General features: G+C 42.4%; 1 protein-coding gene across 1 annotated transcript; it reads left to right on the top strand.

Moving 5' to 3' along the window:
* The first annotated feature begins 4,835 nt into the window (after nucleotides 1-4,835).
* On the top strand, nucleotides 4,836-11,031 carry LOC117673666 (placenta-specific gene 8 protein-like). Its single transcript, XM_034431156.3, has 4 exons — nucleotides 4,836-4,915; nucleotides 7,781-7,905; nucleotides 9,168-9,292; nucleotides 10,627-11,031. Exons 2-4 carry the CDS (start codon nucleotides 7,794-7,796, stop codon nucleotides 10,729-10,731), a joined length of 342 nt encoding a protein of 113 aa, XP_034287047.2. The 5' UTR covers nucleotides 4,836-4,915; nucleotides 7,781-7,793; the 3' UTR covers nucleotides 10,732-11,031.
* Nucleotides 11,032-12,511: the final 1,480 nt, after the last annotated feature.

The raw sequence follows: 12,511 nt of genomic DNA, 5'->3' as shown, positions 1-12,511 counted from the left end.
GGGCACGGCGAAAGGCACTGAGGTCATGGATTCTCCTTATCTCAGGGGGCAACTGATTCCAGAGGGTGGGAGCCCCCACAGAGAAGGCCCTCCCCCTGGGGGTCACCAGCCTGCATTGTTTGGCTGATGGCACCCCGAGGAGGCCCTCTCTGTGGGAGCGCACGGGTCGATGGGAGGTCGTCGGTGGCAGCAGGCGGTCTCGGAGATAGCTAGGCCCTATGCCATGGAGCGCTTTAAAGGTGATAACCAACACCTTGAAGCGCACCCGGAAGACCACTGGAAGCCAGTGCAGCTCGCGCAGGAGCGGTGTTACATGGGAGCGCCATGCTGCTCCCATCACTACCCGCGCTGCTGCGTTCTGGACCAGTTGGAGCCTCCGGGTGCTCTTCAAGGGGAGCCCCATGTAGAGAGCGTTACAGTAATCAAGGCGAGAGGTGACGAGGGCATGAGTGACTGTGCACAGGGAATCCCGATCAAGAAAGGGCCGCAACTGGCGGATCAGGCGAACCTGATAAAAGGTCCCCCTGGTTACAGCCGTCAGATGTTCCTCCAAGGACAGCTGCGTATCCAGGAGGACTCCCAGATTGTGAGCCCTCTCTGTGGGGGCCAAAGACTCGCCCCCAATAGTCAGTGATGGAGTCAACTGACTATATCGGGATGCCGGGAACCACAGCCACTCAGTCTTGGAAGGGTTGAGCTTGAGCCTGTTCCTCCCCATCCAGATCTGTACAGCCTCCAGGCACTGGGACATCACTTCAAGGGCATCATTGGGGTGGCCTGGGGTGGAGATGTACAGCTGAGTATCATCAGCGTACTGATGGTATCTCACCCCAAAGCCACGGATGATCTCGCCCAGCGGCTTCACATAAATGTTGAACAGGAGGGGCGAGAGGACTGACCCCTGAGGCACTCCACATATAAGAGGCCTCGAGGTCGACCTCTGCCCCCCTGCCAACACGAACTGCGACCGGTCGGAGAGAAAGGAGGAGAACCACCGTAACACGGTGCCCCCCATCCCCAACTCTTCCAACCGGTGCAGCATGATACCATGGTCGATGGTATCAAAAGCCGCTGAGAGGTCTAACAGGACCAGAACAGAGGAGCAACCCCTGTCCCGAGCCCTCCAGAGATCATCAACCAATGTGACCAATGCCGTTTCCGTGCTGTGCCCAGGCCTGAAACCAGACTGGAACGGATCCAGATAGGATGTTTCCTCCAGGAATTGCGGAAACTGTCGCGCGACCACACTCTTAACAACCTTCGCCAGAAAGCGAAGGTTGGAGACAGGACGATAGTTAGCCAATATTGCCGGATCCAGGGACAGCTTCTTGAGGAGAGGCCTCACCACCGCCTCTTTCAAGGCCGCGGGGAAGTGACCCTCACTCAATGAAGCGTTGATAACACCCTGGAGCCAGCCTCGTGTAACCTCCCGGGAGGCCAGTACCAACCAGGAGGGACACGGGTCCAGTAAACATGTGGCCGCACTAAGTCTCCCCAAAATCCTGTCCACATCATCGGGAGTCACAGCATCAAACTCCTCCCAGATAACATTCTCAAGACTATTCCTCGTCACCCTGCCCTGATCTACCCAGTCAGAGTCCAAGTCCCCCCGGATCTGAGCGATTTTGTCATACAGGTATTGTCCGAAATCCTCCGCCCTGCCTTCCAAGGGATCCTCCCGCGCTCCCAGATGGAGCAGGGAGCAGGTTACCCTGAACAGGGCTGCCGGACGATTCCCTGATGACGCAATAGAGGCGGAAAAGTAATTACACTTTGCCGTCTTTATCGCCACTAGGTAGGTCTTAATATGCAACCTTACCAGTGTTCGGTCAGATTCAGCGCGACTGGCCCTCCAACCGCTCTCTAGGCGTCTTTTCCGGCGTTTCATCTCCCTCAGCTCCTCGGTGAACCAAGGAGCCGTGAGGGATCGACAGCGGGTCAGAGGCCACAAAGGCACGACTCGATCCAAGGCCCCACCAGCCGCCCGATCCCAGGCAGCTACCAGGTCCTCGGCCGAGTCGTGTGCCAGATCATCAGGAATTGGCCCAAGCTCCGTCTGGAACCTATCAGGATCCATCAGGCGCCTGGGGCGGACCCATCTAAGGGCTTATTAATCTTATTAATCTAAGGGCTAGGATTTTTATCTGTATATATAAAATGGGACAGGACGATATTGACAAATCTTTTATTTTTGTACTGTAATTCCACAAATGACATAAATTGATGCAAATGTCACTCTTTACATTTCCCCTGGTTTTCTATCAATTCAATGGAAAGAATGAACAATATGATTCTGCGGTTTTTGTTTTAATTTCCTTCGTGTCAACGTTGGCTCCTGGCCACTGTCAGAAACCAGTTCCTGCAGTTTTCTTGACAACGTTTTCAGAAGCAGTTTGTCCTTGCTTCCTTCTTGGGGCTCAGAGGTCTGACTGGCCCAAGGACTCCCAGCTAGCTTTGTCCCTAAGGCAGGACTCGAATTCGCAGTCTCCTGGTTCCTAGCATGTTGCCTTAAATGATTCTGCGCAGGAAAAGTTTAAAGTGTTGGTTAACCACTGAATCCTTTTCACTTATCTATTGTAATCCATCTTCTGCAATGTGTTTTAGTTTCTGTTTCTTTGTTTTCAAGTTTCTTTTCCTTCCTTTCCAAACAACATTATGTCAAGTGCAAAAAGACTGATAAGCCAAATAATCTAAGGTTAGAAAAAGCAAATAACGGATAGAATTTAAATCGTGTTTATACCATTAAAGTATCCTTCCTTCCATCCTGATCCTACCTTAATTTATATCCTGGATTTTGTTTTTTGAACTTCTGTCTTTTTGAGGATCTCATCAATTCCACCTGTGGGAAATGCACTCACCAGTCAGAAATGGGACAGAATCATTAAGTGAAGCAGCAAGCAGTTTATTGTAAAATACGTTCTTGCTGTTAGCAGAAATATCCTTCTGGGTTCAGCTCCAAGTGGGGAAAAAGACACTGGAAACATGGAGACTGCTTGGAAAGATGGTTTAATGGTGGACAGGATCACATGGCTTGAGTTCCTGAACAGAAAAGGGGCGAGACGCAGTGAGTCCCTGGGTTTTATGCTCTCTCTGGCTTTGAACTTCCTGGCCCCCCCGAAAGAGTATCCTGATTGGTTGTCAGACTCCCAGGGGGTGGGGGTCTTAGCTAGCCTTGCTGCCTGATGTAATCTTCCCAGGTGCCATGTGGTGAGTTTCTGTCCTAGATGGGTCCCATTGTGTTGCAGATGTCCTTTGACAAAGGATTGGGTTTCTGCCTCTGGCCCATTAACAAAGGGTGTGGAGGCAGGAAGGTGGGAGTTGCTTTGTCTTTAAAACATGTTTCTCCATTTCTCAACCAGGGAAACATAATATTCTGCCTTTTTAATATTTCCTAAAATATTTCATTCTTCCAAGAAAGGGGTAGGTGCTAACTTCCTACATTGCAAGACAAGGTTGCTAGTTAAAGTAGGCCCAAAAATAGATTTCAACAGGATTTAATTCCCTCAGCCCAAAGTGCAGATAACCTCCCATGTCATCCCATTTAAAGAGGATCACACAGTTCACAATCTTTCCAGAACACCTGGTTCCCCTTTTTGGAATTACCCTACTGTTGGAAGAAATTTCCTGAGTTCCTTCCCAGCTGGGACACATAACAGATGCTATGGATGTAAGAAATGGATGCAGAAGCCAGCTGCCAGAATGAGGAATTCTTTTAATGTAGGAAGGCAGGAAGCAAAAAGTGACACAGCTGGCGGGGGGGGTGTTCCTGGTTTGCAAGTAGATTGGGGGAGGCAAATCCATGTCTTCTTATACTTGATTTTCCTTGGAAGCTCTTACAGTTTGATGGGGTTATTTGTGTGCCTCTAGTTAAAGTGATTGCCCTGAGTTCTGTCTTCTTGCCTTAATGGATTAATCCTGTCCCAGTACTTTCGTCTTTTCTATCCTGGGGGTTAATCCTGTCAGGAGGCAGGAAAAAGGGAGTTTCAGTTTACCTTAAGGAATATTTTTAGCCTGATTCCCTTTATCTTAACGGCTCTATTTAAGTGTTTCTGCTGTTAACTCTGTTAGTTTTGTAACAGCTTTTAACAGGCTGCTCTGAGTTTTCATTCAGCTGGTTCTTCTTGGTTTTCTTAAAGGGGTAGGGCTGACTTAAGTCTTTTGGCACTGCTTTTGTGGTTCCTGACACTGTCTTTTGGGGTGTACTTTCCACACTACCTTTACAATCCCTTAAACTGGTTTTACTATTAGCAATATGTGCAATTTTGCTTAAATCCTACCTTTCTTATAAATCTAAGTCCTATTACATTTCTTAGTACTGGTCCCTTCAGACCTATGATTCCTGCAGAAACAACATTTAGCTATTATTGCTTGTCTTACACGCCCAAGCATCCTTTTCCTTTTCACACATTAATTCTACCTTCATTTGGTCATGGTGCAATTTGATTCACAGCTGTGATCAGAGGTGTTGGAAGGGTCAGAAATAGTGAGGGATCTGCTATTTGACTCCTAGAATCTGAAACGGAAAAAAGGCAGAAATATCAGAATGGTTTCTAAAGATGGAGCAAGGAACGATGAATTTAAAGATAATGTCTGAGCATTCCCAATCATTTATTTATTTATTATTTTATTATGTATTTATTTATTTATTATTTATTTATTTATTTCTTCTAAACTAAGTTTCATTTCTTCTCCTACCATCTCTTTTGGGTTTTTTTTTCTTGAGTTTTTTTTTTTTTTAAATCCACCTGGCTGAAACAAAAATTACTTCCTCATTTGAAAAAAACATCGAGCAAATTGGTTAAAAGGGTAATTCCCTTTCAGTTTTAAAACACAACAGGAGGCAGCCAGCGGGCAGAGTTTACTGCAGCTCGGCAAAGAGAAGCCAAAAGAGGAAGAAAAGAAGAAGAAGAAAAAGGTTTGAAATCTTGCTTTCTGTGAAATCTTTCTGCCTTTGCTTTTGTATTTATTCTAAACTAATAAAATTTTCCAAGTTTTTTTATCTCCCTGGATCTAATCTGGTTGTTGAAAGACCATCTTGGGCCATTCTGCATTACATTGCAGAATGTGAGTCCTCGTTTTTTTTAAATTTGGGGAGAAATAAGAATGGATTCCTAAAGTAACACAAATATAAAGATGGTCATTTTTCTTTCTTCCTTTTTTAAAAAAATATTATTTATTTTTGGATATACATCAATATCATTATATGAACAGTGTGGGATCTGGGTATCATCCATTTAAATACCAATAATAATAGTAATAGTAATAAAATTTGTTACATTAATCATACTTATGTAATTGTGGTATTGTGTTCCTTCATTGTTTAGTTGTTCAGTGTTTTTGTGCACCATTCTAAAAACAGTCACAATATTATTTAAACGTACATAGTGATACCATCTTTTAACATCTAATATTTACATCTCGCTATTACTTTTAGTATATTATATAAAAATATGTATAATAAAATACCTCCTTGATCTTGTTTCTATTTCTATTCTAGTACTCAATAAAGCTAATCTTATATTAAACAGCATTCCCTTTCTAACCATCATCTCTTGCTTGCTTTAGTATTTCAATTCTGATTCGTTTTTCACTTGCCTCCCAAACTCTTCCCTTCTCTTTGTCTCTGTCTACAAAAGTGTTATATATTAAAAAAAACAACATTAGAACCCAAGCAAATATTTGTTGATGAAGAAGGGAGGATCCTTATGGTGGAAGTAACAATGAACTATTAAATAAATACTTTTGGTAGCGATATATGCACCAAATAATAATCAAGAAGAATTTTATGGGAAATTGCACAGGAAAATAATAGAACAAGAAAATGAAAGTATTTGTATAATGGGTGACTTTAGTGCAGTAATAGATGTTGATTTGGATTACAAAATGACAAAGATAAACAAGAAGCCTAGGAAAATGCTTCCAAAAACTTTCTTTACAATGGTAGAGGAACTAAGCATACAAGATGTCTGGAGAAAAAGAGACTCGAAGGAAAAGCAATATACTTTTTACTCAAATAGGCACATGTCATGGTCTAGAATAGAGACCATGTATTTAATGAACTTGGAGGTATTTAATGAACTTTTAGTAAAAGAAAGATACCAAATTCATGGATGGAGGCATATATTACTCTTATACCCAAAGAAGACACAGATTTGCAACAAGTTAAAAATTACAGACCGATTTCTTTGTTGAATGCGGATTACAAGATATTTGCATCAATAATGGCGAAGAGAATAAAAAGATTGTTAAATGAATTTATACATACAGATCAAAATGGTTTCTTACCATGGGAAATGGGAAATGTAGAAAGTAAGAGGAACAAAACTGATACGTAAAAAGAAACACATATTTTGTGTTTGTGTTTTGTATGTTGTGTTGTGTTGTTGTAAAATTAATTTTAAAAATTAAAAAAAAACACACACAAAATGGTTTCTTACCTAAGAGACAGATTAGAGATAATATGAGTACAATTCTGAACACTTTGGAATATTATGAAGTACATTCAGAAAAACAAATGGCAATGATGTTTCTTGATGCCCAGAAGGTGTTTGATAATGTAAATTGGCAATTTATGAAAAAGCAATTACAGATTATGGATTTTGGGGGGAGATTTATAAATATGATAAAAACAATTTATAATAAGCAATCAGCAAAGGTGATGATAAATGGAGACATGACAGAGAAGGTTAATATAATGAAAGGAACAAGACAGGGATGTCCCTTATCCTGATTATTATTTGTGTTGATACCAGAGGTATTAAATAGAAATATAAAATGAAAGGAAGAAATTAAAGGGATGAAAATTAAAAAAGAATATAAATTGCAAGCATTTGCAGATGATTTAGCCGCCCTGAGTCTCCGGAGAAAGGCGGCATATAAATGTAATTATTTGTTTAAACTTAAAAATAAAAAACTTTTTTTAAAAAGTAGCCTCTGGCTGCAAATAATCCAGCCCAGCGCTGTGTACACCAAGGCTACACAGCAATAAATCTAGCAGGCAAATCAAGGAGTTCAGGAAGCAAAAGATCCAGATAATTAGTCCAGAAAGCCAGAAAGAATACAAGGACTCTTAGGAAATTCAAATGTCAGCATTCAACACTTCCGGAACCCAGCATTTGTTCCCAACAAATGCCCCTCCCCACAGCGTCTCCTCAGGTGTGCCCTGTGAAGATGGGCGGGGCACTCTTCTCTTGAGTAACCTGCTCAGTCGGCGCTGTTTTCACCTTCTCTCCACTCTCCGAGCTCTTGGATCAGGAGGGGGTGGTCTCTGCTCCTCACCTGAGCTCTGTCTCTCATGTTCATCCTGCCCCTGTTCCTCCCTGTACACAAGCCGCCCTAATCCTGAAAGGCCCTGGCTTTATTGATCCTGCCCTTCCCCTTTTTCCTCAGCAGCCAACGAAACTGCCCCCTCAATCTCTGTCGGCTCAGGTTCCAGCTTGTCTTCACCTGCAGATTGAAGCTCAGATGGGGGCATGACAGTCACCCAGTTTCAAGGTTACAAGTTACAGGGACTAGAACAAAGAGAGGAAGCAGCAGTTGGCTGAGTGCAGAGGGAACCAATCTTCCAAAACAACAGAGGACAATTGGACATTCAGTATGGCTCTGTCCTAGATTTAGAGTTTAAGATTCTCACAGTACCAATTTGTGTATCAGAAAGACTTTGTCCAGAATCGAATCTAGCAACCACATCCCACTCTGTGGAGTTGGGACTGAGATCATCTTCTACAAAGCCTGTTCATTAATCTCTTCTCTTTTTGGCTCTCTTTTTTCTTTTTCTTAGAATATTGCCTACCATGGAGGCTCAGCCAATGGTTGTCACTCAACCACCAGTGTTGGTAACGGTCCAGCCCAGCAGAAACTATTGGCAAACGGGCATATGTGACTGCTTTAGTGACTGTGGAGTCTGTAAGTGACCAGGCCGATAACTGACAGTGGGGTTCTCAAAGCCTTCTTAGGAACTTGGGAAGATTGGGCTGAATATCCCTACAGACTAGATAAGTTGCAGAAATAAATTATTCTTTACAATTTGAACAATAGATGTTTAATTATTGAACAGCCTATTGGATTGGAATTAGGATAGCAAGATATAAAAGGAGACATGGCTTCTATACTATTAAAAGTTGTGTTATGGAACTTTAAATACATGTCGGAGATGACGAGACTGAGCCCGAAAGCGGGATCAAACGCACCATCAGTTTGGAGTTGCTATGCTCCCACAAGAGATTTAAATCCAGCCCCCAGTGAATTCTGTTGACTCTTATTTAGCCACCAATCTGCCTTGACCATTAGTAGATCAGATTCTTGTATACAGCATGAGGTAAACCCATAGTACTTTTGAACTCTCTCCTGGCACCTGGTTTCTTGTGCCTGATGCTACACAGCTGAAGAATTATGGTAAAAAATATGTTTAAGAAAACAATCTGGTATCCTCCTAATGTTTTGAATTTTAATTTTCATAATGAGGGGTCCTTGCTGCTTTCAGAGCTTGGTTGTTTTCTTGAACATGTTGCATTACCCAGATAGGGAATATCATCAGTACTAGGAGAGCATCACTACTAGTACTAAAGATCTTACTTACTTGGATAAAGAACCATCTGCAACAAAACAACCAAATTCAGAGAACATTGAGGACAAAACAGCTCACATGTGAGTTATAAGTATTCTCTTCTGTTGGTAATTGTCAGACACAATCAATACATGTGCGAAGAATTCAATTAACTATTTTATTACTCATGCCTATAATATAGAAATCTTCTCAGACTGGCAGTTTGCACCTGGGTCAGACTAGATAAGGTTAAACAGCATTCAAGGAAGACCAGACTTCACTCTCTTATGCCCATGTACGGATTCCAGATTAGTTCCCTGTTTGATTCCACTCCCTGGCTCAGCCAGTCTCTGTCCGATAGTAATTTCCTTAATTCTATTTCATAATAGTTGGGTACATCAGTATAGAGAAAAACGCAATAGAGTGTACTTTTAATTTAATGTGGTGTGTACATTAGTTTTTTCAGCCTTCCCCTCTGCTAAGTGATCTTTTAACTAGCATTTTCATTTGCAGTTTTGATGTTGCAGTAACTGTATAATTTGTACTTTCTGGGCTATAAATCTTGTGTCATTCAACGCATTGCCAAAATCTTTCTACAAGGGTTTTTTCTTCCTCTCTATAGGTCTCTGTGGAATGTTCTGCTTCCCTTGTATGGCATGCCAAGTTGCTGCAGATATGAATGAATGTTGTTGCTGTGGCACAAGTGTGGCCATGCGAGCTGTCTACAGGACAAAATATGAAATCCCTGTAAGTAGATTATCTTGCCTAAAACTAGACAAACTTCAGGTTTATAAACCCTAGTTAAAACCAAAAAAACCCCCAATCTAGAATCTTAAGTACATTACTTGTTAAATTGGAAGAAATACCAATTCAGAAATGGAGTGGGGCAACCAATTTGCTGCGAGATAACTTGTCATGGCCCACTCACCATGGGACAACTCGCCAATGGAAAATTCAACAACTCAATCTAATTATGTAAAATATGTTAAAAATTATTTTAATTTTTGTCATTCACATTTCATTTTGTCTCTCCTTGGCATCCTTTCTCTAGTGATTCAATTCCATCATTTATCCAATATTAGTGTAATTCTTGTCACATGGCAAGTTGTCCTATGGTGAGTTCTCCTACAGTGAGTTGGCCACAGTTAATTGGCCGTGGAGAGTTGGATGTGGTGAGCTGTCCTAGACCTGCTCAGAAAGGCAGTGCATGCACAATCCATGAATTTTTTGGGGGAAAAACTAACCTGAGAAGTGAACAGATAACTCTTTCATTTGTTATCTGCAGCAGACCATAATCTTTCAGAATTATAGGAATGAAAATAAAAATGACACTTGTCCCATGCCAAACATAAGGATGGGATGGCAGAATTTGTTAAAAGTCCCATCGATTAGGGATTGTCATCTTTGACACCATGAAAAAAGACCTTCTTGGTGGTGGCCCCTCAGGGCCCCTGCTGCTTTTCTGAAAGACGCTCAAAACACGATTTTGTCAGTGGGCCTGAGGACCACAAATAGAAATGGAGCCGATCATGTGGTGAATTTGATTGTGTTGTTGCTGCCACTGGCGATGAGTGAAGTGGATTTTTTAAAAATAGGTTTACATAATGTAATGGATTTCTGTTGTTAAGTGAGATACTGTATGTTAAGTGAGTTTTGTCCAATTTCACAACCTTTCTTGCTACGGTTGTTAAGTGAATCACTGCAGTTGTTAAGTTAGTAATACAGGTTTTAAGTGAATCTGGCTTCCCCATTGACTTTGCTTGTCAGAAGGTCACAATAGCTGATCACAAGATCCTGGGACACTGTAACCATCATATATATGAACCAGTTGCTAAGCGTTTGAATTTTGATCACATGAATCATGGGGATACTGCAAAGGTCGTAATTGTGAAAAACGATCATAAGTCGCATTTTTCAGTGCCATTGTAACTCTGAACGGTCACTAAACAAACTGTTGTAAGTCAAGGACTGCCTGTATTTTGCCATCCAACGTAGAGTTAGTTTTTCATGATTTTATATCTCTACATCATGATTTCATTGAAAAGGTTATGGATTCATTTGGCTTCTTTTCCTTTCAACAGGGCTCCATCTGTGGAGATAACTGCATTGTGTGTTGTTGCCCCGTTTGTTCCCTCTGCCAAATCCAGAGAGATATCAACAGAAGAAAAGCGATGGGGATATTCTAGAAGACTTCATCCTAAGTGCCTTTACATTTGTCCCTTTTTTTCATTAGCATTCTGAGAAGTAAAATGCCTTAAAATAGCTTGTAGGAACCGTTAGAGGGACCCTTGCTTTATAATTCTAAGCAAACCTGAAATTAAATTTCAGTAGTGATACGGAGCTCCAAATCCAGCCACACAAAAACTTGCTCTTATTTGTCTGGTCTTTGCTTGTTCTTCCTATTTCTTTTAAAATGGAAAAGAAAACGTTTTGGTTGCTGCTGCTACTTAACAATTCAGAATAATAATAAAAAAAAACCCATCCTAGACCTTGGAAGATTTATTGGTGGATCTACCATTCTGTCTTTCCTGTTTTACGGTTCCTGGTGATTTATCTGATTGTTTAGCTAGTAAACTATATTGTTCTTACTCTCCCACTGTAGCTAATGGTACAACTTTTCCTAATGCTGGAGTGGGAAACTGCCAGACAGGCTGCAGGGAGGAATCAAGTGAGGGCCTAGCTTGGAATCCAGAGCGCTTGAGCCCCCACAGGCGGCCCAACATGAGTGATGTTGCGTTTGCCACACCCACCCTGGCCACGCCCCACCCTGGCACCCCGAGGTCAAACACAACCCTGATGCGGCCCTCAATGAAATCGGGTTTGACACCCCTGGTTTAGCTAGTAAACTATGTTGTTCTTACTCTCCTAGCCAATGGTACAACCTTTCCTAATGCTGGCGTGGGAATCCGCCAGGCAGGCTGCAGGGAGGAATCAAGTGAGGGCCTAGCTTGGAGTCCTTGAGCAGTCACAAACACATAAGCTTGACCTCCCCCAAGATCCGCGAAGCCTTCTCCGGCTATTCCCACGGGAACACAAGCTGTCTAGTGAGATTCTTGTAACATAGGAGATAAACGATAAAGTTACTGACTTTCGTTATTCATTAGTGGTTCCGGATGGTTACACCTGACAGCTGGTAGTCTCTATCCCTTTTCCACCACTATGAATGAGTTTCATTTCTCTCAGGCTGTCATATCCTGTAGTAAAATTAAAGCCCTTTTACTTGAAATTCTTCTCAGGATGATGTTTTCTAGACCTCCATTTATCAACATCACAACACTGAAGTGGTATATGGATGCTTCACAAGGTATCGTCCAAAAACAGGTGTGAACACAGTATGTGCAAACAGTGCAATCTGCAAGAATGAAATCACGCCAATCCTATCCTTAAAGAAAGATGGCAGGTGTGTGAGTTACTATGAGAGCTAGAGTTTCTTAGGACAGAAATGTCTACAGAAATCCTCAGTCATCCAGGTCGTGGTTGTCCCAAAGGTGTGTTTTTCAAAAGGCTACTGGGGAAAAAAAGTCCAGTTGCCTTTTGAAAAAGCACCTTGTTGTGGCGTGTCGGCTTCTAGCCCCTCCACCAGCCGAATCAGTGTGGGAGTCAGGGTCAGCATCAAGGCAATTTAGGTGACCAAAATGACCAATTGTAAGTTGAGGTCTACCCACATGTGCAAAATACACATCAGCTTCATTTCGTTGTGGCTTGTTGGCTGCCGGCCCCTCCAGCAGCTGAATCAGAGGAGGAGGAGGCGTGGGGAGTCAAGATCAGCATCAAGGCAACCTGGGACCTCCGAGGGGAAAGAAGGAATGGAGCTGGCAGAGAGAGAGAGAGACAAAGGCAGAGGCTGGGCTGTCCATCAGCCCCCCGATGGAGAGGCAACAGCTCCTAGGTCCAGAGGTGGCTGATGAGGAAGAAGAAGAACAGCTGGGTCTGGTGCCTGACACACGGATTCGCAGAAGGCAGAGA

The sequence above is a fragment of the Pantherophis guttatus genome, chromosome 8 (genome assembly GCF_059756535.1).
Source record: "Pantherophis guttatus breed Tessera chromosome 8, ASM5975653v1, whole genome shotgun sequence".
NCBI classification, from domain to species: Eukaryota; Metazoa; Chordata; class Lepidosauria; order Squamata; family Colubridae; genus Pantherophis; species Pantherophis guttatus.
This window is presented reverse-complemented; position numbering and strand designations above follow the sequence as displayed.